The sequence below is a fragment of the Pempheris klunzingeri genome, chromosome 21 (assembly GCF_042242105.1).
Source record: "Pempheris klunzingeri isolate RE-2024b chromosome 21, fPemKlu1.hap1, whole genome shotgun sequence".
In the NCBI taxonomy this organism is placed as follows: domain Eukaryota; kingdom Metazoa; phylum Chordata; class Actinopteri; order Acropomatiformes; family Pempheridae; genus Pempheris; species Pempheris klunzingeri.
Genome location: NC_092032.1, coordinates 16,314,153 through 16,339,318, shown reverse-complemented (window position 1 = coordinate 16,339,318; position 25,166 = coordinate 16,314,153). Strand labels below are relative to the sequence as shown.

Below are 25,166 nucleotides of genomic sequence, written 5' to 3'. Positions count from 1 at the left end.
CAATCCTACTGACCTTTTCATTCCCTTGCCAGATGGAGTTTGCTCCTCTTAACCTCTTAAATCTGCCGGGTGCGCCAAAGGTTTACTGAAGCCGACAGAGGTTAATTTAAAACACTAATGGTGTCTTACATTAAGACAAATTTTTTAGGGAAATATGTCTGAAATTATTTGTAAAAAACATATTTCCAGTAGTTTGAAATGTGCACTCATTAAAAACACCACTGAATGGCTTCAATCAAAGGAATAATTTTAGGAAATAAGTGTATTTGCTTTTTTTGCTGAGTCAACTTGGAAGATAGATGCTGCTGTCATGTCTGTATGGGTAAATATGAAGCTAACAACAGCCGCTAGTTAGCTTAGCTTAGCTTAGCACAGAGAAACAGCTAGCCTAGCTTTGACCAAAGGTTTAACTTTTACATTTTAGTGTGGGTTTGGCAAACAAGATATAACACATTAATTAGTGAGTTTTAAAGGTGTTAAAGGTGGATTTTGTTACCTTTGGACTCTTTCCCAGGTTTCCAGAATGTAGCCTATTCTAAGCTAAGCTAACCAGCTGCTGTTGTTAGCTTCAAATCAAGCTCTCTGCACATAGAATCTTTTCAAGTAGTAAAAATGTAGCTGCTTTTAAGAAGCGTTCAGGGTATAAGAGTTTAAATACTGCTGGTTTTATTCCTTGGATTTTGTAGATGAGGATTCACAGACTTCCTTTTTTGTTACCTGGCAGGAAGTCATGTGACTGCTGTAATTAGCCCACCTGTGCAAAGCCTCTGTTTTTTTTGCTTGAGGGATTTTTGAACTGGTGAGATGTTTGGACCTTGTTTTCAATTAATGTGATGCTAAAATGTCAAAGATCTTGTTAACATTTGGGGCCGACCAAAAATCCATGGTGAGTTTCACTTAATGTGACATAATTGATAAGTAGGACTTTAAAAAACAAACAAAGAGTGACTGGTGGTGCTGTGGATAAAAACCTCCCCCTACGTCTCATGTTCCCTTTAAATTTTACTCACTGTTGTTTCAATCGCTCACACGAAAAATATGATGCCGCCAGTCTCACTGAAGCTACCGTAAATTTTCAGCAATCCATCATCCACGCCATATTAATCACAGACTAGCTGCCATCCACGTTCTGAATTAGCTTTGCAGAGCGGAATCCCTCTGAGATAATCACTTATTCATCACCAGCAATGTGACGTGTGGCAAATTCAGATGTGGGAATGCAGTTAAAACAAAGGACAGATGTGCGTCTCTTCCTGTGCCTCTGTTCAGCTGCATGCAGAATACACAATGGATGATGCTTCTGCCATTTGAGCCTCCAGTTTTTTTGTTTAACAAATCTACTACTTTCATGTAGTGTGTTCTAGCATTTAAGGTCAGTTAGGCAGCCTTTCATGCCTATTTAAAAGGCAATTACCGATATTTGAACATTTGACAAGTCCTTGCACTTGAATCCTACTGAATGTAGTCAAATGGAGTGGACTGACACTGTGGAGCTTTTTAATGATACTCAATTGAACCTGATAGGACAGGAATTTAATTTCCATCTTTGAATTCTTTTGTCTTTTACTTAAAATAGTCTGTGTTAACCTGATATAATCTTATAAGAGTATGTGGACACCTTATGATCAATGAGTTGTATCACACACTCGTTCTTTATAATAAAATGGCATTGAAAGTGTCATTTCTTTTGAACATGTGCAAGGTGTTTTAAAAAAGCTGGATTTTATTTGAGAACAACACTTCTGATTTGATTTGAATTGGGTGAAAAGTGCAAAAACCTCTGCTGACATACAGTAAAATTTTTTAACAAAGTTGGCAATAAGAGGGAGCATTCAGGAGGACTGGTTTGTGATCTCTGCAAAACTGTTTTCCATTAGGTTCAAAGCATGAGTTTAAGTGCTTGAAGATTGACTCCACTGGGAGCTGTCTGCCACTGGAACATTTTCTTTCTTCCCGACAGTCGCACTGCTCTGTATCTGTATTTGAGGTTGTATATTGGTTGTCTGAAACTTGATGTGCGCTGCTATCTCCTCGGCCATGTCTCCCTTGATAAAGAGTCTCTGCGGTACTAACCTGGCAGTGTCTTTTTAAAACGATAAGGGTTTTCCTGCCAAGAATACAGCCAAAATGTCTATTTGCATTATGCCGACTGACTCAAGGAGCTTGTCATCTTATGAATGGCGTATACGCTCGGAGTGTCAAGATTTAGCGCCAGAGAAATCATGGCTGCTACAGTCTGTTGGTTTTGAGTGAGACTTACAAGTGAGTGCGTTCCACTACAGTTGCAGCACTGAATGTCAATCTGCATCACAGAAACCATATTCATCTGTTGCAATGAGCAGGAGAGTGAGTGTGTTAATACTCGACATGACACTGCCATCCAGTGGTGTGTTCTATGAGGACATGGCTGGTCATTTACAATGTGTGTTAAACAAGACTTGTAGTAAGCAAACAGACTGATTCGTTGTTGGCATTTCTTTAATAAACATTTGCCAAAGGAGGAGGGAGAGGGACAAAATCATTTTAGTACAAAAAAAAAAAGAAAAAAAAAAAAAAAGACAGTTTTCTTTTTGAACTGGGGTTACGTGTGGTTTTGTTCTGCTTATGATTTTACAACACCTATTGGCAAAAAGGCATGTGGAATTTAAAGTGAAAACAGCCTTTCTCCACGAAGTCAGATCAGATTTGCTGGAGTCGTCCAAGTGCTACCAGTTTGTCTGGACCAGTCCTTTTCCTCAAATAGCTCCCTGTGCTGATACCTAAGCCTTCAACCCAATCAACTGAGCCATCGTTGTTTCAACATAATCATGGCCATAAAAGAAGGACACTACATTACTGGTCATACTCCTAACTGTGCAGATGAAGCACATTTCCTTTCATAGCTAAAATAGTTTCCGCCTACTTCAGTCAGTAGTGCAAAACATTAATACTAGTCTGCCCTGGAGCAATTACAGAAAGGCTAAGGTAGAGATTTAAAATTTACCCGGCCTGATAAATGTACACTCAAAAAAGGTAAAAGTTTAATTTAAAAGACAGCAGAATAGTTTACAAAAAAATATGAAAATGGTATGAGCAAGAAAAGCTCCTCCGGTGTTATTCAGCTGTCCTTCTGCAAGAGACTCCACATTCCAGACTGAGGAGGAATACAATGCCTTACACAGATTTAAGTTATTACAAACTGAGTGTGCATCTCCAGATCCGTCTGGTCTGGCCTGAGCGGCTTCAGCCACAGAGCTGAGTCCTCTGGCGTTTCGTCCATTGTTACAAACTGCCATTTCATATTTCCAGTCTTTCAGAAAGGCAGGCCTCGTCCTCTGATTGTTGCCGTTGAGTTCACGTGCGGGACAAAGCCGAGGGGTAGTGGTGGAGCCCCGACTTGAGAAGGGGAGCCCCAGGGTTGTCCTGGTGCTGGGATGGGTGGGGGAGGAGGTACGCCGTCCTTTCTAGCCATGGCGTGGTTGTACAGGTGGATAGCACTGGGGTTAGGCTGTCCCTCCACAGGTAAAGGGCTGTGATTGTACTTGAAGCGGTGGTCCTTGTCCCCAGTGAACACCATGCTGCTGGGTCCAGTGGCTCCAGCGCCTGGAGGGAAGGGGTCGGGGTGGGCCGGGGGCAGGGCGCCTGCAGCAGACGAGGAGCCGGCAGCCTGTCCTTGTCCGCTGAACACTTCTCTCAGAGCGTGAGGTGGCAGGCCTCCACCTAACATGTGACCCATGTAGCCGTCGCCAAAGCCTGCAGGAGTGAAGGGTGGAGGGGGTGGATGGCTGTAGTCTCCCCCGTATCCAGGCCCCTCTGCAGTGGGGAGAGGTGGGTAGTCTGGCTCTGGGGGTCTCCCTCCATCACTTCCACCTGCAGACGCTATAGGGGGAGCGTGGCCAGTCTTGGGTTCAGGTGGTGGCTGCCGGTAGTCCAGGTCAGCATGTGGAGGAGGCTCTGGAGGCTCAGGTGGTCTCTGGTCAGGGGGCAGGATGGACACTCCACCTACTTCAGACACTGAAATACAGAATTACAACATTATGTTGGGTAGTAGATAGTATTTCTTATTGTTGTATTCATTTTCTTTGTTCAGTAACCATTTAGATTATTTTCTTATGCTGCTGTAATGTCTTAATAAATTGTTTGGAAAAGGTGTTGATTTCTTATTTTCCACAACCGTCAATTGACAGACCGTGATCCTAATGTACTTCACTTGTTTAGTTCAGACAGTCCACCCGTAGACTATGTTCCCTTGGGTACATTCTTGGCAATCTGTTGTCTTTATACACGATTCCATTTGGTAAACTAATGTCTTTTAAACCGAAGAATAAATCTCTCATTGACATATTGTTAAAAAGTTTTAAAAAAAACTTCCTGGACCCCAAGCAGAAAGGGATACTCCACACTGTGTTAAGCTGTCTGACTGAAAAGATTAAATAGGACGAGGGTTACCTGGAGAGACCGGGCTTGGCTCTGGAGGCTGTTTGACCTCTGGAGGTAGAAGCTGCCCCCCTGGTGCTCCTCCTGCAGGGTTGGTGCTCTCCACCCCTTCTCCACCATCACTTGATTCCTGCCTCTGAGCCTGCTGTGCCTGGAGGAGCTGAGCCAGCAGCATCGTCATGGCCGTCTGCGTGGCAGCTGCGGCCTCTCCTTCTGGAATACCTGATGGGGCAGACATGGGGGGCGAAGGAGGCTTGGGCATTGGGGGTGTGCGGGGCACTCCGGCAGGAGCAGCTGGCTGGGGAGGCTTGGTGGGTGTAGGCTGAAGAGGAGGCGGCTCCGCTGGGTCAGTTGGAGCTAGGGCTTTGGAGAGCTGCTGTAATGTTTCCTGATTGACCTTTGTGCTCATAGACTGGACAAACTGGGCCGTGTTGACTGCACTCTTGGGTTGGCCGAGGAAGTTCAGGAGGACTGCCAGCTGCTCCTGGGTTAACTGGGAGTTTGGACCCTTTGCATCTGTAGGAAAAACTAGGAAAATTAACCCGAGTAAGGAGCTAACCTTGGGAACACATATCTGGGATGAAAAGCTCCAGTTTAAAACCATTTCCACTCATTGTGATGGGCAGTAAATGTTTTTGTGACAATATATTTTAAACACCATTTAATGCCAACTAAAATTACCTTCACAATCACTATCTTACATGAAATTAATGTAAAAAAGAAAACAGTGACCAAGACCAGTATGAAGAAGCAACACAGTTCAACAGTACTGTAGAAAGGAATCGACTGAGCTTCAGAAGACATGCAAAACACAGATTAGCTAAGCCAGTAAGTGAATGAATGACTTACATTCTAGGTCAGAGAAGTGTTTTGCATTGAGGACTAATTACTCTACAAACCAGCAGAGCTTTTATGACCTCTAAAACTTAAATACAAGTATTAAGTTACCCATGTATCATGTACAGCAGTGCAATTGAAACCTCTTTCCCTGTGAGTGACATGTTAATAATAAGACAATACAAACACAAACAGAGGTTTAACTCACCCAGCAGCGCAGAAGCAGCCGCATTCTGAGCTTTGATACCTCCAGGAGCAGGGAAGCCCTGGGGGGTGTTACTGCGGCTGTCGTCAAGGCCCAGCTCTTTACGGGGCGCCTTGGGAGCTGCCAGTTCCTCTGGCATTTGCTTCTGTCGCCGACGTTTCTTACTCCACAGCTCATGACAGTCCTGCCATAGTGGAAGACTGGAGGGACGGGAACAGTTAACATAGAGAAAGAGCGTTAAGCATTCTGTAATCCTGGTATTAAACTGTAAGATAAACATGTTGAGGCAACATGGAGCAAACATACTCTGGTGGGGGCATCTTGTCTGGGTCCACGTCCTTGAGGAACTCGCTGCCTAACGCTTGTTCAGCTGTACAGCGTTTGCTGGGGTCCAAGTTCAACATGTGGTCAAACAGGTCCAGGGCAGATGGAGGGATGCTGGACAAAAACGAAAGTTCAAGATTTCAGTACAATGCACAGCTAGAGGCTGCTGATTAGTTAACTATTAAATCAGACATAATGTACATTATATATAAACTATATAATCTATATTAACTCACAAAGCAAACTCCTCCCGTAACCGTCTTCTGTACTGTTTCTTTGGTTTCATGGTGTTGAAGAATGGAAGTTTTATCACATCTGGCCAGACAGCAGGACAGGGGCTTCCACATATTCGGCTAAAAGACAGAAATGTGGTTACGCTGAACACAGCAGTGTGAGGACACCATAGGCAACAGTGACAGTGAACAGCCAGAGCACTAGCCTGCCTTGTGCTATTTGTAAGCATCATATTTGCCTTCATTAGAGCCTATTTTCTCTCCTCCCTCGCCACCACTAATGTTGTACTTTGCAAAGTGCGACACAGAAATCACTGCTAAAAAAGATCTGTTAAAACACCACCTCCACATTTCCTCTAACAAGGGCAGTTATGAGGAAACAAGTGAGGCCTGTTAATCAAAACACATCATGTGGCTGCGTAGCATTATAGTCGATTGAGACTATCAGTGGAAAAAATTTGCAACATTTCTCTTCCTGTTTAAGATGCTGGAAACTGTGTGGGAACCACCAAAATCTCCTTTTTTAAATATCAACATTTTTTCCTGATTTAGCCTAAACCTACCTGATAAGCTCCAACTGGGCGAGCTCCTGGTTGGCCTGGAAAATTGGTTTCTTTGTGAACAGTTCTCCAAGAATGCATCTGTGAAGAAATAAGATACAATGAATCATTAAAATAATAATAGAAGAATACAGAGTGGGTAATAAAGAGACATACATTAAATAAAGTAAGTCAATATCAGTCCTGCTCTTACCCGCAGCTCCACACGTCAATAGCTGGCGTGTACCTCTCTTCTCCCAGAAGGAGCTCTGGGGGACGGTACCATAGTGTAATCACTTTATTGGTGTACGGACGACTGAAAACGAGAACAAAAGGCAAGACGGTACATTTGTTATTATCTCATACACACAAGTATGAAAATAATTGTGAATATTAACTGGTGTTAAGCAAGAACATGGGAGGCTCACCTCTCTTCAGAGTTATACAGCCGTGCAAGACCAAAGTCTGCAAGCTTTATTTGACCTCTGATTAGGAGGGGAAAGAGCAAATTACATTTGGTCAGGAAAGCGGATGTGACAGTAACATAAAAACTGTCCATTCTGTTTGAAATATTGAAGACTCACTTGTTATTGAGCAGAATATTGGAGCACTTGATGTCTCTGTGCAGAAAGTTCTTCTTGTGGCAGTAATCGAGGCCCTCCAGCAGCTGTCGCATGAAAGACTTGATGTGGCTCTCGTTGAAATGGACCAAGCCCGACTCGAGCAAACCCATCAGGTCGTGGTCCATGTATTCAAATACAAGATAGAAAGCGCCTGAGATGAGAGAATGTAGACTTAGTCACCAGAAAATATCATATATGAAACAAAAAGATGTGGTGTGGCAGAATCACAGAGCTGACAGGAATGAAAACATAATTTACCTTTATCATTCTTGAAATCTAGAGCATCTTCCTTGTCTGTGACGATCTCTTTCATGTTTATAATGCTCTTATGGTTGAGTTGTCGCAAAATCTTAATCTCTCTGATAGCCGTGATTGGGAAGCCTTCCTTTTCGTTGTCCAGTCGAACCTTCTTCAAAGCCACCATTTCAGCTGTGAAACAGAAGAAAGAACAGCATGTCAAGGCTGATGAGCTGGTCTCTCCTTAAAGACAGTGCCGGCTTGTGTTTCTGATTGTGCAACTCACCAGTGTCTTTGTCTTTAGCTTTGTACACCTGACCGTAGGTGCCTTCACCTGTGATTCCAATGATCTCAAATTTGTCCACACAGCGCTTTCCCCAATCTATCTCAGTTTCCTTAATCTCACCGTATCTTGGGCCACAGATTCTGGGAATTACAAGAAATATTTCAGTGGGAGAAAAGTGAATATACAGCAAACAGTATCAGAAGAAAAGACAGCACGGCACTACATGCACCATAACATACTTGGGTCTTCGGCGAAGTGTTTGGGCCTTTTTATCCTCAGGCGGGCTGTGCGGGGATGACGCGCTACCAGTAAGTTCGGGGGGGAGAGGCAAGTCAGTGAGAAGCTGGCGGGCCTTCCTCTCTGACTTTTTCTTCCCTGAGAGCAAGCTGTCCTTCAAGCTGATAATAGGAGAAAAAAAAAAACAGAGATACAGAGTGTAAGTCTTGACAATGAAGTATAAAGCTGCAGAAATATTCTAGGTCAACTGGCACAACAACACGCCCATACCTTTCTCCTTTATCAATGTGCTCAAGAACTGTTTGGGGTAATGGTAGGGATGCTAGAGTAGAGATGAGTGGAATAGTGGCTCGCTCCTTGTCTTTGCTCTGTCCAGGCGCAGGAGCTTTCCTTTTGTCACGATGTACAGAGTCATCTTTCCCCTTTCCGTCTCTGTCCCTGCTGGTCTGGTGGTCCGCGACCCTCTTGGACCTGTCTGAGGGGGACTGAGGCTGGCTCGCTGTGGGAGTTCTGGGACCCTTCTCCGGCTGTGGTGGAGATGGAGGGCGGCCCTTTCTGGATGAGTGATTGGACTTTGGACTGGGCTGGGGAGCAGATGAGGAACCCTTGGTTGGGGTGGATGTGTTGCTGGAGTTCTTGGCCTTGGCAGCGGCTTCTGCAGCTTTAGCCTTTTTCTGCTTACTGAGCTCAGCAGCGAGGCTGGTTTTGAAGGTGAGCGTGCTTGGTGAGAGGCTAGAGGGGCGACTGCGAGAGCGAGAGTGGCGGTGACGGCTGCGAGAACGTGAATGCCTTGTGGATGAATATGGACTTCTGCTACGTGACCTAGCAGAACGCCTGGAAAGAAAATGACAAGAATTTTTTCAACATCACACACTTCATGTGACTTTTTTTTTTTTAAATCCAGTGGATATCTATATTTGAAGAATGCTGCTGCATGAATAGACACAGAAATCAAGTTGTTACATGCATCCTAAAACTTGCAGTGGCACAAGTTTTTTTTTTTTTTTTTTACATTTTATAGACTGTCAATTCAGCTAACACTGAAAGAAAACATGAGGCTACGCTAAATATAAATGTTAAAAACTTTGAAATAATCGTGCAGCCCCTACAAGGACAAACTGTAAAAAATACAATCTGCATTGAATTTGGTGGAGCCAAGTTTGAGTTTACAAATGTTTTATTCAATCGAAATTACTACATGAAGCTAAACCAACAAATTTTGAGCAGAGCTTGCTTATTATAAACCATCATATAAATACACCACAACCAACAAATGAAACACATCATCCTATAAGCTGTTTCATAAGAACTCACCTGACATCAGGACTTGGGCTCAGGGACTTCCTGTACGGACTCCGTGATCTCCTGCGGTTTCCATAAGGACTTGAGCCAAACTCTCCTTGCTCATACGGACTGTGTCGGCCGTAGCTTGGGGACCTTCTCCAGTTCACTGGGCTCGCGGGGGATCGCTTCCTTTTGTTGCTGGAGTATGTACTGGGTGACTTTGCCATACCGTATGCCCCATACGTATCAGCATCCCGACTGTAATATGTAGAACTGGGAGAGGCTCTTTTGCTCCCATAAGTTGGACTTCGTCTAGATATTAGCTGGTTATAACCACCAGGAGACTGGTAGCTATATGAATATGATGTCCCATAGGGACTTTCTGCTTTGAAACCAGGACTTCTCCTGTATGCCCTGAGGTCTTCACGGTCATCTCTGTAAGATTGTGGAGCATCTCTGTATGCAGACGGGGGCTCTTTGTCCGATCTTGTTTTACTTCTGTGCCTTTTTGAATCCCTTTTATCTGCAGATTGTGAGGACTGAGATGCAGACGTCCTTTTACCATTTCTGTCATTGCTCCTTGTAGTGTCTCTGTGATTTTTGGAGCCACTCAGGCTACCCCCACTCCTGGCTTTTGAGGAGTCTCTCTCACGGCTCTGGCGGTCTTTTTTCCTGCCTTGCTCCTTCTCTTGCCTGCTCTTCTCGGATGGTCCTCTTGTTTGTTCGTCCTTGCTGATGCATACTGCCTCCCGGTCTCTCGGGTGACTTCTGTCTGGGGATGCTGGTCCATTATAGTCAAACTCAGCATCGCTGAGTCGCTCCACTGAGAGCCTGTCAGCATGGGGGTCAAGTTTAGGAGAGGGGCTCCCAGAAAACCGCTCCGACTGAGAGCTCACATCATCATACTCTACCAGTGTCCGAAGTTCAGCCTCTTTTTCAAAAGTGCTTTTTCGGCCGTTGCCAGGGTCTTCTGCTGTACCGGTATGCCACAAGTCTCTCTCCCTGGCCTGTCTGCGTTTCTTTCTTCTGGACGCAGATGACCGCCTCTTCTCACGGTGCCTCTCTCGCTGAGCAGCACCGCTCCCTGGTTTACTACGCCTGTCCTGCCTGTTAGCATTTCTCTGTGCAGAGGGGCTCCGTCCCCGACCCTCACGAAGCACCTCCGAATTAGGCATTTATCTACTAAATAAACCCTACAGCCACGAGAATTATCTTTATATTATATACTTTGCCTATAAGCTATGTTCCTTGCTGTGTTGTGGAACAAAACATTGGGCTAACTGTGTAACAGGCTAGTTAGCTATCGTTACAGCAAATTCACAATTAGAGAGTCAGCTAGCTAGCTAGCCAAATCACAAGCTTAACATTAGCATTGCAAAGCTAGCTTGTACGAGGCTCCAGAAAAAAGTGAGTTACCCTAGACGGTGAATCATGACACTTGATGCCCGCAGATTCCGTCATACAAAATCCAGACTATGGTGTTTAGCTCTACAGACAGTTGATGCTCAACCATTGTACTCCAGGACGGACATCTCCCAGATCGGCTAGCTAATGGTAGTCGGTTTAGCCAGCTAGCCTCCGATTGCTAACTCTGTACAGCTAGACAGTCGCATTCCATTTCATGGTCAAAGCACAGGCCCAAAGCGCCTCTGAATTTAAAATCCAGTTGTTCCGAAATGTTGCGGTTCGTGCAAGCACGTAAATCCATGAACCAGATGATGTTAAAGTGGAAGTAAAAAACTCCGTCTCCCTCTCACAAACTTCTTCTCGCCTTCCATCACTCTCCAATGTGCAACAAGGAAGTGAATAGCACACGAGTTGGCTGAGTAGCCGCCGCTAGCTAGCCAGCCAGCTAGCCGCTAGCGCCTTAGCCAGCTAGCTTTCTTTTCTCCTTGCGTTGGAGTTCAATGCAACTAAAAGCATTGAAAAAAAGCACGTCTGCCTCCACGTATCCCGCCGGGTTGTTGCTCCCTCTTACCACCGCATGGTACAAAAGTAGCAAACGTCTTTCCGGGCAAAATGGCTCAACAATTCCTTGTATTTCTTCCAAAATAATGTAACTTTGTTCGCAATGTGGCTACAACTCGCTGGGCCCAGACAGCTTTCAAACTACAGGCCTTGTGCGTCGGTGTGAACCAATGGTACCCGTATGCGTAATCCAGATCAGTGGTTACGTCACCACCAAGGGAAACCCCTACCTTCAAAATAAATTCTAAATAATAACAGCAAGATCACACGAAATAAACATGTCCTCATCAAACAAGGGTTATAAAAAAAAAAGGTAGTGTCTGATTTTCCATGAGCAACATACTAGAGCATTTGAAAACAGGCTTTCCAGACATTAACCTACTTGTTTGGATTCTCTCACAACCATCATACACATATTTGCCAGAATAATAAAACAGAAACAATGAAAGATTGATGTGCTTCTGCTACATTACACGCTTAAGATGTAACATAAATTATTGTAGGCTACTTGTATGATGCATATGGTGCACTTCTCAACCGTGTACATTAGCGCTTCACTCCTTTCAGTGTATTTTTTTTACATCTAATAAATATGTATTCATAAAATGTGCTTATATTAAAGGAATGTGCATGTTCCCAGTTCTGTAGTAATCAAAGGTTGTCTGTATTGGGCAATGCAGGCCTATCAAGTTGCGCTGTTATAAAACAGCATGCAGCAGCTGCAATATATCCACTCTGTACTCTGGTAAATCAATAGCTCCTCTTATCCTCCTCCATGACATTGGCATAACCAAGCATTAGGAGGACCATATATGCAGCATAAAGAGTCAGAGTGATTGTGAAAACACAGAGATAAGCTGTCTGCACCATCATTACAGAGCAGCAATTTAGTGCAGTTAAATTTCGCCTCAAAAACTGCCCACATAGTTGATAAATTTGAGGTTGAGTCATAAGGAAATTAATGACAATGTGAAAAGATTGGCTTGTGTGACTAATCTGATCAACAGCAGTCACAGTGCAGAAGAAGTTGCGCATTTGGTGACGCAGTCTCACAAAGAACATCTGAATACATTTGGAAAATGTTATTAGTAATATCCACTTTATTTGCCATTTCCAAAGAACTCACAAAAAATTAATTGAAATGTAAGCTTCACCTCTTGCATTCACAAACAGATAGGCTACATTAGTGGTTATGTTCAAAATAAGTAAACATGAAGGAAACATTTAATTGATGGCATACATACAACCATCCAATCAAAGACATAGATATCTATTTTTTTTTTTTAAATCCAAGGGTATTTATATAAAAGGCAAAACAAGTTATTTGAATACCCAGTAGGACAGTTTCCTCATAGCTTTCACACAAATATCTGTTTTAGTATCACCCCTTTAATCCCACTGAAAATATTTGGGCCATCAAGTCTATCGAATTATACATGAAGACAAAGAAAAGTATTAGAATGATCATGAGTGTTTGCTCTGAAACAAGAATTAGAGTGCGTTAAGCCAATGTTACAGTAAGCAAGCACTATGGTGGTCACTTTAAGCATAGTAGCTTCTGCAGTCCTAAACGATGAAGACACACAGCAGATAATGTAATGGCTGTAAGCTTCTGAAGGTACGCTGTGACTCTTACACTAGATGTCAGTTCATGCACCGCTCACTTTAACTTTCAGGGGTGCTTCAATCATGGTGTGATGAACTGGAGGTTAGCCCTTAGAATATATTAACCCTAACTACTTTCCAAACACTCTGCTGCCATGGGTTTCTAACAGTTTGGGTTGGAGTGTGCCTCACATATCCCATCTCCCAACTTTAAACTCTCTACACTGTGTGCTTTTCAGTTAGCAAGAAATACCACAGACATTCTTCTGCATTACTGCCTTTTTTTTTTGTACAATGAATATACATGACAAAGTCTGCAATCAAAGCCAGGGATTCTTTAGCGTTCATGTATTAACTCAGGGAATCAATGAGACAATGTTAAGTATTGTGAAATAAAAAAAAATGGTTCACATTTATCAAACTCAAGTCTTACTAAAAGTAGTTTATAGACACTAACAGTGCTTTAAGTTGTTTCCAAGCTTCAGTCTCTCCTTCTTTTCTTCAATTACAACAATCATTTTTGCATAGACTCCAGTGTGGGCCATCCTATTGGTGGAGGAAACCTTTCATGTAAATGGTGAGCTGTGACTGTCTGTCAGCACACACACACATTTACCCTCGCGTTCATGACTTAAACTGGATCAGAGTGAAACGTGGCAACAATCTCTGGAAGGTGGTAAGACTTTAAAAACAACTGAAAACAATAAAATAAGTTATCTTAAATAAGTTAGAAGCTTTCTGCTTGAACAAAAAAAAAAAAAAACGTGGCTCAGTCGTAAAGGGAAACTACAAAAATGGAGGGGCAGATTTCACAGTGTCTTTAGGTCTGCAAATTTGCCGATAAACGTCTATAACATTCTCATTTTGCCAATTTTTTTTTTACACTGCTTCAATCATCTCTTTAAATCATTAGTACATGAGCAGGTATTTCATTGAGATGCTACTACAGCATTAAAACACCGGGTAGCCTTACACAAAACGCAACAAAGCAGAATGTCAATGGGCTCTAAACTCTGCACATCATGGCAGCCTAAGATTACAGCCAGACAGGGTGGCTGTTTGGGGAGGGGTTTGTTCACATTCACAATGGACAGAGAGGCAACAGTGATGCACTGTACATGAAATACTAAATCCTTCATAACCTTACATTTCTATCCCAGGCTGTTCAGAATTAAATTCTTCAAGTTAGACACCCCTTCATGTTTGCCTCCATCAGTTTTACAAAGATAGTTTTCCATAAAACACAGCGGTGCTTCATTCTGATGATTACTGGAGCAAGTTGTCATTCACTTCCATTAATAAGTGGGCACTTGTTTGCGATAGCTAGCATTTTTCTTTGGTGACTGAGAGCAACTTTTTTTGGACAGGTACCGCCTCACTTCTATCTTTTTTAAATATTCTATGCCTTACAGGGCCTCTATCCATGAACTTCTTCTCACTTAAGAAATACATTTAAATAAAAAAAGAGGGATACAGGAATACAAGGTTGGTTATTAAAAGTCTGAGCCAGGAAAACTTAAGTTGGCAAAAGAAACCTTTACATGACTGGAAGCAATTTATTTTGTCAACTTGACGATGTGTTAACGACAGCTTGTAAAGGATGTAGTGTTGTGGAATCGCCTTATATCAGAGCACCAGGGATTCCTTTACCGCAAACAAAAAAAAAAAAAAAAAAAAGGCAATGAAAGTCATTAGCCGAGTGAGGTAAAACTTCTGAAATGTTAGAACTGAAAAAAAAAGTTCAAGTGTTGTAAAATCCCTCACAGATTTAAGGGTAATGATCAATGTTGTTTGTGCATTTGAGAGGACTCAACAAAGTGACGCGGAGGGGGAAGGGAGTGGAAACATTAGTGCGCTTATCTTACATCGGTTGATATGGTAAGAGGAGAAAATAAAACATTTGACTTCACAAATCAAAAGTGTTCACAAGCATACGATGTAGTAAAACTGAAGTGTAAAACAACAAATAGGAATGGCATCAAATTTCGTCTGTGGCTTAATTAACGTGACAATCGTTCAATTAAAATGCTTCATAGATTCACCAGTGCAACGTACATTTCCTTGGTGGCACTTGATGAATTCTGGGTTGACAATACACAGAGTCTGTTAACTTACCTTTCCTACCCAAGCTCCAGTTACATATTCCCCATTTAAACCTTGGCTCTGACACTTTCAGTTGTATCTTTTGAACTGCACAGTTGTCTGAATATATTATACACATCAAACTTTACATTGAAAGGTTTTGTAACATTTCAGGGCTTAGCCTCTGGTCAAGCTTAGACCTAAATTAAACACCATCCATTTATTAAACTCTGTTATGTGTTCAGAGTAACAGAGAGAGAGAGAGAGTACATAAATTATTTGGAGTGTCAGCACATAAAAAGTTAGAGCTATAAATGGTGTATGGAGTGCCACCTTACTACGCCCTGACACACGGTCAGATGTCCTGTTAGCCAGGAACTCAAAGTCGTGGTCAGGTATGGGCACAAAATAAATGCAAAAGTCTGAGAAATGTATATGTACATAAGCAGCTACCCTGCTCTCTTTTACCACTATAAAATACAGCATCTCTCTCTAATTCTCTTGGCCAAACTTTTACTTTTCTTCTTCCCATTCTTCTCTTTGCTGTCCTCCATTTTCCTCGCTCGGATCTCTCTCATCAGGTCAAAGAACACCTGTTTAAAAACAAAAACGTGGTGATTTATCTTTTTGCTCAATATCAGCGGCATGAACGTATTAAGCCAGGAATGCCCGTCTTTAGCTAGTCAAACTTACTTTGTCAACATTGGCACGGGTTTTGGCAGAAGTCTCCACATAGCACACTCCCCACTGCTCGGCACGTGCCTTCGCCTCGTCTGCGCTAACCTGCCGTCGGTCGTCCAAGTCTGATTTGTTACCAACCAAGAGGAAGGGCACGTTCTCGTCCTCCTTCACTCGCAGAATCTGCTCCCTGCAAAACAGGAAATGTCACTCAGCCATGAATTATGTAAATAAATGGACTGCTGCTTGCTAAAGTAGCCTTAAGCATTATGCTAATGAGGTAGAATTGTAGAAAATACAGCTGCCTCGGATGAGGTTCCAAAATGTCAAACAGCGTTCATTGCTTGTGCGTTTTAGCAGAGGGAAGACACCTAATGGTCACTGTCATTAAATTCTAATGGACTGTAATGAAATGCTTCTGGACCTGAAGTCTACTGTTGCTGCAAATGATTCCAGTTCTGTGATGGAAAATACACAGAGGAAGCCCTCGCCACTGCGGAAGTAGTTATCCCGAATGGCTGCGTAGTCCTCTTGTCCAGCTGTGTCCAGGATGTCAATCTGTACCTCCTCTCCGTCCAGCACCACCTTCTTCCTGTAGCTGTCAGCTTTGGTGGGCTCATAATCTTCAACGAACTACGAGGTAAAAAACAACAACATTATGTTAACAACTGTGGTAAACTTGGGCATCCATTATGCAAACAAGAGAAACGTTCCTACCTCAGAAACTTAAATCTTACTTAACTACTAGATGTAAAGTTGCTCACCTCATCATACATGAACTGGAGAGTAAGGGCTGATTTCCCCACTCCTCCACTGCCCACCATAATCACTTTGTGAAGGGCTAGGGAGTTCTGCCCTTTTGGCTTAGCAGCTGCCATGGCTCTGTGTACGGAGAGGTCCGAGTGAGAAAGGGAAAAAATTCAAGGTGGAGAAAAGGATTGTGAAATAGAGACCGTAAAAATCAGTCAGAGGATTTCAGCTGCAACAAAGGACCAATGATAATTCCTGGGGAGAAAAAAAAAAAAGAGAGAGGAAATCCTGAGATGTTTCATCATCATTTCAAAGACGGATTCCATTTCTGCAGTTAGATTGCATAGCCATCAGTGTGTCTTGTAGCAATAAAATAAAGCCAAAGGAAACTGCTGTTAGACCACAAATGTAGCGCAGAGGGTTATTCTCTGTACTCGATTAAGACTGCAGCAAGATAAAATGTAGTGATGACCACTGGCACTAGATTGATGCATTAGAAACTGCTTTATAATGAGTATTCTACATTATCACTCCTCCCTGCAGCCAGCTATGTGTCCATAAAAGGATTTTATGGCCCTTAACATGGCTATAGTGAACAATGACCACTTAATAGTTTTTCTTTGTAATGTCAGAAGAGAAACAGATTTAATTGCTGGAAAAATTATACTTTAGCAGCATTTGCCCAAACAATATTCTGAGAGTATTTGTTTTTTTTCATTCTTTATCCATAATTGCTTCCCTTAGATATCGCTGAACATGACAGCTTGAAGGGAAGAAAGGTTCATTTACCATCAAGCTTATATATATCAGCTAAATATCAAATCAGGACCTCCCTTATGAAGCTAACTTTCACATGCTTAATGACAGATCACCCAAAATTAACAGGAAAACCAGTGGGAAATTACTGCTCGTGGCAACATCAATGACATATGAATAAGCAACCGTAACTACTGTACATCATGACTAACTGTAGGCAAACTCCACCAACCCGAGAGACACCTGCAAAAGCCATTTAGTAAAAGCTTCTGAGTAACATCTGGCAGTATTTTCCAAACTTTGACAGGTCTGGATAAAATCTGACACATGCCAAAGCCATTTAGTGGTCAGTTTCCCATGCTGGACAGTCCAAGAAGTCTGCGGGAATACCATGATGTCCAGAAGAGAGTGGTAATGCTCTTTCCCATCACAGGCCCACACAGGGCTCTGGGGATCAGGGATACAGATGGGAATGCAGCCAGTTGGTCATTAAATAAATTAACAAAAAAAAGGGTCTAAGCACTGAAAGTCAATATTACCATTTAGTTAAGAGGACAATGTGCTATTACCTTAACCATTTATATCCCACAGGGAGGAAATATGGCTCTTAAACAGTTCTGAGTAAATATTATGTTAACCCAGATCTATCCATATGGAACATTTAAAGTAGCCAAGTTGAAGCCCATGTGAAACTATTACAGGGGGAATAGAAATACAATGGCAATAACAAGTATTAAGGCTTTAATGTTTACCTAAAAATGACATGTAACTGCAATTAGGTGCGTCGTTGTACTCGTTAAATTAATCAGATCATGAAATTAGCTAATCAACAACGTTACAAACACTCACACGTCAAGAATACAACAATATCGTTTAAACTGTCAACTAAGCAAATGGCAGTTTCACCGTATTAGTACGACAACACGACAGAAATCACGAATAACGACACACCAATGCTCTAATAATCATGCTGACTTATTAGCAAGTTAGCTGGTGACATGTCAAACTGCAGGTGAACTAGCTAGCAGGTTGACTTCAGTGGGCGATGTGGCTAACAAGCTAACTAACCCAGGGAGCAGGTTAACGCCACCTGTCCGTTCATTAACATGTGAGGAAGTTCAGAGCAGGAGGTAGCGGCTGTGTTGAGGCATAAAAAGGCAAATCCTTAAAAACGGGACACCCAGCAACAGATGTTCAGTCGATCCTTTCCTCCCCAAACTCAGCAGCTTCCTCGCTAGCCAGCTCGGGTGGCCACACAGCCCAACGGCTAGCAAGAGATAACGAGCAGCTAATCACAACTAAAATGATGCAACGCAAAAAAAAATAAACAGAATAAACATGACCAGCGGGTATTGCGACAGCATTTGCGTGAATAACAGCACCTACCGGGAAATTATACTGTGTTCACCTTGGCACGACGTTACACGAAGGCTGAGTTATGGAGGCAAAATGAGAAGACCCAGCTAGCTGCTTGTTAGCTCATGGCTAGCTCCCAAGCTAACTCCGGAGACTTGGCCGGTAGCTGTTAGCAGCAGGCTGACTGCACGTAGTGTGGGCTGGGCTCCGTCTGACAACGCCCGCCCGCCTGGGAGAACCAGACAACACACAGGTTTACTTTTTGCCTGGATGCATCACTAATTCCTCTCTAATAAAAAAATACCAACTACAGCTGTATGTAGAATAATACAATTTAAGAGTTATTTTGCATTATTGCGTCGTGGTTGAGTTTAGAGGTAGGCTACAGATTAAGGGCAGTGAACGTGGCAGATAATTGATTAATTGGCTAATCCGCATAAATGTTGGCACGTTTGTTCAGGAGGAGGCTCTTTGTCGAGTAACAGTAATGAGAAAGGCTTTCAGAAACCAGGTAGTGTTTCATTGTATCTTAACACACAAGTAGCTGTTCATTTGCAACTCAAAATATGCCTGTCTACTGTGAAATGTACTTTAAAACAGCCTAAAACTGCAGAAGAGGCTTGTACAAATTTAAAGATGTGGATACTAAAATTGTAATATTATGACTGTGATTGTTTTTCCATTTCTTTTATGCTTTAGAAATGAAGCCCCAGTCCATAATCTCCAACCTGCACTTGAAATTTGCAGAGAAGACCTGGAATGAGACCTTTCAGCTTGTCCGGAGATGCATGGTAAAACAACTTCCTGTTTTGGTATTTTTAACTTTTTAACCCGTTTTAAATGCCACACTGCAAATCATGGAGGCCACACAAGATTCCCATTGGCAGGATTGTTGTAAATTGCGCCCCTTTATAAGCCACTGCATGGCTTCTCTAATATGATGATGATGATGATGATGTGCTACAGCTCAGGAACTGGTGTGGTGATGCACTGAGAGTGAGATCATCTGTCCTGAAACACACAAGTCTTTGTTGATGGATCAGCAGATGTGTTCAACCACATGGCATAGTATGAGCAGTAAGCTCTCTGGAAGAAAACAAACTTACTTGATTGGTTTTTACGGCCTTTGCTCCGTCTCGAATATATTTCACAGTATCCTGTTTGGCAAGACTATCTGTTTGCTCCTGCTATATTTACCCTGGCATTTCTTAATGCTCCATTCTTTGGAGGAAGCTCCACTTGCAGATTGATATCATTTGGCTACAGGTTTAGGGATCCAAACATGCAAAAGCTTAATAGATTCTGATGTCTTTTACATTCAACAAAAAGGCTTCAGTATCCCTATGCTAACTTGTATGCTGAGGCTATGAGAGGGTGAGTTAGTTTTCTTTAGATTTGTCATGGGTGGAGCAGCAGGGTAGATAATACTTTAGGATTAATACAAAGTAGGTGCTTGGCAGTGGTCAGTCTCTTGAGTCTGGTAAAGAAACTTGATTACTTGGTGGTCTGAAGTGATGTGTGGTCCAAAGGGATAAGGCAGCTGGGGTTAGTCATACAGTTTCCTGCCAGCAGTGACGCTGAAGAGGACTTTAGTGGGACCAGACTTTGCCAAAACAAAATACTGAAGGCAATGTGCGATGTATTTTTAAGCATCAAGGTGCGACAGCCTCCCTGGTTTGTAAAAACAAACCCATCCCAAAGTGCAAAGCATCCAAATGTAAACACTTCCCTTCACCATGGTGTCGTGCACTTTGTGTGTTGCATTGTGGGATGGGCCGGGAGGACCAGAGCCTGTCTAAACAAGGATGACATTGCCACACAACTGGTCCATTGTTGCTGTTGTTTCTTCCTTCCCTTTGTACCCCAATAGGACAAATCCAGAGATGAATCCAACCCCTGTGAGCCGCTGGTCAGATCTCTGGAGAGGCTCCAGGAAGTGTTTAATGGTAAACAAACAGTATACTAATGATTCTCTGTGTGTTTTATCACATGTATATTGCTTTACCTGTGAGTAAGTCGGTCTCTGTGTGTTTCAGTGTCCTCTATGAATACCATGAAGTCTCGTCTGGAAGTGATTGCCAAACAACAAGGGTAGACAGTTGACTTACTAATGACGCTTTCCTTTCCTTGTCATTTGTGACATTGTGGGCTTGTGATATTTGACTTCACAGCCTTCTCACATCTGCTTCTATTCTTTTGACAATGTGTTCCTAATTATAGAGCATCACTTCTTTGATTGTAATATGATGGCACAAATGTCCCTCCATACTCGCATTCTGTCATTCCTAGAATGGGCTTTCACATTACTGAGGCCACATGCTACCTGACAGCAGATTTGTTCTACCTGGAGGTGGTGTTGCTGCCAAGTGGTGGGGTGGAGGAAGTAAAAGTGGCCCCACATGGAGGAGCTCCTGTTGTAAGTGGGCGACACTGCCTGTCCAATATGTCAGTTCACAGTACTCTCTGTTACTGATAAAATGAAATGTCCTGCAGCCCAGTGAGTCCCTTCTTCAGCTGCTGAGGTAAGCGTTGGAGCCACGGTAAATTAAAATGTTGACATTTTGCTTGCAGGCAGCGGTGCTGTCATCCCCTAAACTACAGAGATGACGGTGCTATTTAAAATGATTGCATCTGAAGATAAATGGTTTTGATGATGATGTTGCTGTTTTGTGTGGGTCTCTTTGGTTTTTTTTTTGGCACAGATCAAAACATTTTGCAGAGTTTTCCATGAAGTTGGCTGCTCTCCTCACCCAGTACAACATCCCTGGAGACAAGTGCCTACTCCTAATTCTAATTCTTATATATATCCTCTAACATTTTTTTTGAAATTGTTTGCCTCTTGCAGTGATTCAGCTATTGAGATTTTGTATTGTTTCAGTGAAATGAAGTTAAAGTTGTTTGCATCTCTACAATGTCTTTGGAAAGACCTGCAGCAAATGTCACACTTGCTAAGGTAAGAAACAGGAATGCCCAATCACCTACAGCAATTAGCTGAATTAATTTTGTCGGTCAAAACAAATTGATATGCACCTATTTTTGATAATCAACTGCCATTTTTCAAAGCAAAAAAGGCCAAATATTTTCTGGATTACAGATTTTGATTATCTGGATAAAATGGTAACATAAGGACTTCACTTTGATGCAGCCCTTATATGAACTGGAGTCAGCACAAGGTTTTCTGATTTTTAGGGTGTCAAAGGACTCCGAGTCCCAAGTGGATATGATTAACAATGGCAGGATTGGGTGTTTGATACCTGGAAAGGAAGGTACGTATCACCAAGAAGCAGTAGCACAAGTGAAGCATAAGTCTTCAGTTGATATTGAATTTATCATTGTAGATTCCCCCCTGACTATCCAGTTCTACATCAACCCGACTGATGGGATAAAGACCTCTGATTTACGTAAGGTGTCAAAGCTTCCAAAATAAACTCCGATTCAGCCGGTTGGTAAACTAAAACAGTTTACTAATGGATGTTTGAATGCATGAGCACATTCCTATATGCATGTGTAAAGTCTTGGTAATTGTAGCTTTTCCTGAAAAGCATTATTTTTTTTTAAATAAAGAAATTACGGTCCACTCAGTCGTCCAGGCAGCCCAGGTGACTGTAGGCGTCAGTGAGGTGACCCACAAACTTCAGGTGGCATCTGTGCTCCCACAGCCACCACAGCTGGATCCCCAGGGGTAACGTATTACTGTTTAATCTCTCACTCAACGTGAATGTCTGTGCCAGTGGTGTTAATATAGCAAAACTGTGTCCTGTGGCAGTTCTCCTGTGTTCCTGCCGCTGGGTGAGGTGCCGTATGAGACTCTGCCTGCCTGCTTCCTCCTCAGAGTGCAGCCAGCAATACCAGTCAGCTTGGTTTTTGTAAACAAGCTCAGCCAAATTACTGGTCGGGCCACTTTTCACCATAATATTGAAATGAAATGTGTTTATGTAAAGATTACTTTTTAAAATTCTTTATTGGGACTAATATCCCACTAGCATCACCCCATCACATGCTCTCTTGCGCTGCCTTTCTGATATTCCATAGCTGTGACCATACCAGATGTTGACCTGCAGTGGGCACCCTTGTCCAAGCTTCTGATGAGACGACATGCAAACGGCCATGGGGAGACATCAGATGAGCAGGATGCTATTTTTACAGTGGTATGCATGTTTTGCTTTTAAAGATCAACACACTTGTGTTAAAAGGTAACTGGGTTCATTTCAAGCTAAATTATTGAGCAGGTCTTTGGATGCACTATACCACACAAAAGGACTTTTTCTGTATAGCCTCTTCCCGGTGGCGTGCTGCACAGTTATGTTCTCCCTGGAGCTGCTTGGGGGACACCCAGCCAGAGAGGGGCTGAAGTGGACAGTATTCCCTTCACCCACCCCGCCCACGTCCCAGCCCTGCTGGAGCTGCTGCGGCATCAGTGTGCCATTAACACCCTGCTGACGAGCTGTTTCGCTTCCCAGTGTGCCAAAACGGGTGGGAGAACATCACGATATATGTTGTAATGGACAAACCCATCCATGCAAAGTTGACGGGGAAAAAATCAGATCATCATAAGTCCATTATTCCATCAGGTTCAGTTTGTGACCTTCACTTTGAAGTCCTTCCGGAGTCTGAGACCAGCTTTTCTGTGACCTTCCACCGACCTCACACCGACTCTCTGGCTGTCTGTGAGTATTCACCACAGAATACAGTTTCTACTGAGGCTTCAGTATCACTGATGCTTAAACCTGTTTTATTTATGTGTTTATTTTAGCTCAGGGGGTAAATAATGTTAAGGTAATGAAAAATAATGACAGAAATCTGATGAATAGAACTTATTGGTGCTTTTTTTTTTTTCTTTTTTGGGACACAGTGCTGGTGAACGTATCTGATTCTCATCAGATCACCTGCAGGTTGTTCGGAGCAGGACTAGAAGATCGCTCTGTGGAGGAATACATTTCCACTGTCGTGAAGAGGTATAGCTTTTTAATCTCAATCTACCTACAAGATCACCAATTTAAAAATGTAAATGTCACCAAACTTTGCTTTCTTGCCCCATCTCGTCCAACACTGTCTCTCAGGTGTATGTCCATTCCCGTGACCCTGAGGACATTGTACAGCAAGCTAGAGGAGGTCACCTCTGCCCCACTTTCTCCTAGCCGCCTTGCACCCACAGAGGCAGAAAATGACCACTCATCTCCCTCGAGTACCGCCGTGACCGACACCAACAACGCCTTGACCGCGGTCTCCCAGAGTGCATCTGTGCCAGAGCACAGCTTCAGTGTTCCTAGTTCAGCCCGCTACGCCATGTCTGTCGCCAAATCTGAGCTCCTTCCTGAAATAAACACAAGCCCTGCTATCAACCCTTACCCCTTCAATCCCGTGGGTGTGTTTCCACACTGGATGAGCAATAATGGCCAACTGTCAGAGCTGATCTGAAACCAGCGTACATTACATGTGAGTTTGAGCCTTTAAAAATGTCATTTTTTAGACTTTAATAAATGTTTTGGTAAAGCAGCAGTTTTCTTCACACATAACATCAGAATTACCATGAAACACGTCACATGCAACTTGTATTCAGTCCCCCTAAACATGCCGTGGAACTGTTAATTCAGTTTGTGTACCATCACATCCGTCTCCGGCACAAAGCTCAAGTGTTTCCTACTATGCATTCCAGTGTGGCAGAGATTGCCGGCTGCAAAGGTTTGAGGTTTGGCGCTTGACCCTTCTTCAGACAGCCAAGAGCCCGGTTGATTGGTACCATGTGAGCCAATCAAACGCTGGTAAAGTACATAATGCATTCTTGACAGAGTGAAGTAGAGATCGACACACTACACTTTAAAATAAGGGAGAGCTCTGCTGGATTCATTAATAATATCAGACTTGATTGTGAACAAACAAACATCACAGATGTGTCGTGACTTTTAGATTTATTTTTTCCTTTTTTGAAATTATTTTTTTGGACAGTATAGACATGGCAGATGGCCTGATGGTGTAGTGGTTCAAACTCCCATTACAGCACATATACTGTAAGATGTTATTATGTAGCAGAGATGAGCAAAATATCCACACATGAAGTTCCATCATGCAAATTTGCAACAGAAGTCACCCTTGACTTTTTGTGACCAGTAGATCTGGGATCAAACCAGTGGTGCTACATTAACCATGTACATCATTAAAGAGAATATAATCGAATATAGACCAAACTACCATGTTACCCTAAGTAGATCTAGAGGCTGTCTGCATTTAGAAAGGAATTTTAACGTGTATCCAGAATATTAGGTCACCTGTCAACAGCAGACAACTGGCTTTGTCCAGTGTCTTTACTTGTTGGTATCCAATGACCTGTATAGCTGCTATTCATAGAAGCATTCCGACATGTGTGGTTAAACCATTCTCCTCTTTCAGTGGGTCTCTATCCTCAGAATATTTGTGAGATTATGCGTCCTCACTTCTGATTGGCTGACTGCGAATCTCCAAAAGTCACACCTGTGTTGGCATAGTTAAATATTAATGAGGTATGTAATGGAAAATAACACCCATTCTTTCACATCAGAGTTATAGAATATGGTTCATTTATTCAGCAATAATAGCTATAGGCTTATTTATGTAAAGGAGCAGTCTGTGTTCTTTTCAGAGCATTTGCACGGTAAAAGTAGGATCTACTCGTGTGCAACAAAGTGTGGCAATTTGTTGAGCTTTCACAGTGTCTGAGTCACAGTCCCGGCCTGCCTCTGCCTTATCTTTTTTTAAATATCCACATCTCCCTCT

General features: G+C 42.7%; 3 protein-coding genes across 3 annotated transcripts; 1 reads left to right on the top strand and 2 right to left on the bottom strand.

Annotated features, from left to right (window-relative positions):
• Positions 1 to 2,460: 2,460 nt before the first annotated feature.
• On the bottom strand, positions 2,461 to 11,332 carry cdk13 (cyclin dependent kinase 13). The gene is made up of 14 exons (XM_070853020.1): positions 9,252 to 11,332; positions 8,208 to 8,771; positions 7,940 to 8,098; positions 7,701 to 7,840; positions 7,436 to 7,606; positions 7,139 to 7,328; positions 6,983 to 7,039; positions 6,769 to 6,870; positions 6,579 to 6,656; positions 6,019 to 6,135; positions 5,765 to 5,896; positions 5,462 to 5,658; positions 4,429 to 4,932; positions 2,461 to 3,993 (listed from the first exon to the last, which is right to left on the bottom strand). Exons 1-14 carry the CDS (start codon positions 10,394 to 10,396, stop codon positions 3,293 to 3,295), a joined length of 4,257 nt encoding a protein of 1,418 aa, XP_070709121.1. The 5' UTR covers positions 10,397 to 11,332; the 3' UTR covers positions 2,461 to 3,292.
• Positions 11,333 to 12,269: 937 nt separating this feature from the next.
• On the bottom strand, positions 12,270 to 18,607 carry ralaa (v-ral simian leukemia viral oncogene homolog Aa (ras related)). The gene is made up of 5 exons (XM_070853022.1): positions 18,447 to 18,607; positions 16,319 to 16,559; positions 15,979 to 16,187; positions 15,570 to 15,744; positions 12,270 to 15,469 (listed from the first exon to the last, which is right to left on the bottom strand). Exons 2-5 carry the CDS (start codon positions 16,430 to 16,432, stop codon positions 15,347 to 15,349), a joined length of 621 nt encoding a protein of 206 aa, XP_070709123.1. The 5' UTR covers positions 16,433 to 16,559; positions 18,447 to 18,607; the 3' UTR covers positions 12,270 to 15,346.
• A 278-nt stretch (positions 18,608 to 18,885) lies between these two features.
• Positions 18,886 to 23,834, top strand: med1l (mediator complex subunit 1-like). The gene is made up of 17 exons (XM_070853021.1): positions 18,886 to 18,927; positions 19,116 to 19,207; positions 20,287 to 20,362; positions 20,453 to 20,507; positions 20,706 to 20,832; positions 20,910 to 20,938; positions 21,119 to 21,190; positions 21,295 to 21,369; positions 21,606 to 21,682; positions 21,755 to 21,817; positions 21,981 to 22,098; positions 22,183 to 22,307; positions 22,449 to 22,564; positions 22,691 to 22,877; positions 22,988 to 23,083; positions 23,269 to 23,371; positions 23,477 to 23,834. Exons 2-17 carry the CDS (start codon positions 19,118 to 19,120, stop codon positions 23,832 to 23,834), a joined length of 1,767 nt encoding a protein of 588 aa, XP_070709122.1. The 5' UTR covers positions 18,886 to 18,927; positions 19,116 to 19,117.
• Positions 23,835 to 25,166: the final 1,332 nt, after the last annotated feature.

Coding starts and splice junctions, on each gene's coding strand:
- ralaa (XM_070853022.1), bottom strand. CDS start 16,432: ATGGCAGCTGCTAAGCCAAAAGGGCAGAACTCCCTAGCCCTTCACAAA. Junction 16,188..16,318: donor TCCAGTTCATGTATGATGAG/GTGAGCAACTTT, acceptor TTTACCTCGTAG/TTCGTTGAAGATTATGAGCC. Junction 15,470..15,569: donor CCCGTGCCAATGTTGACAAA/GTAAGTTTGACT, acceptor GTTTTTAAACAG/GTGTTCTTTGACCTGATGAG.
- med1l (XM_070853021.1), top strand. CDS start 19,118: ATGAAGCCCCAGTCCATAATCTCCAACCTGCACTTGAAATTTGCAGAG. Junction 21,370..21,605: donor CAAATGTCACACTTGCTAAG/GTAAGAAACAGG, acceptor TCTGATTTTTAG/GGTGTCAAAGGACTCCGAGT. Junction 23,372..23,476: donor ATTTCCACTGTCGTGAAGAG/GTATAGCTTTTT, acceptor ACTGTCTCTCAG/GTGTATGTCCATTCCCGTGA.
- cdk13 (XM_070853020.1), bottom strand. CDS start 10,396: ATGCCTAATTCGGAGGTGCTTCGTGAGGGTCGGGGACGGAGCCCCTCT. Junction 8,772..9,251: donor AGCCCAAGTCCTGATGTCAG/GTGAGTTCTTAT, acceptor TTTTCTTTCCAG/GCGTTCTGCTAGGTCACGTA. Junction 4,933..5,461: donor GGCTGCTTCTGCGCTGCTGG/GTGAGTTAAACC, acceptor TTTTTCCTACAG/ATGCAAAGGGTCCAAACTCC.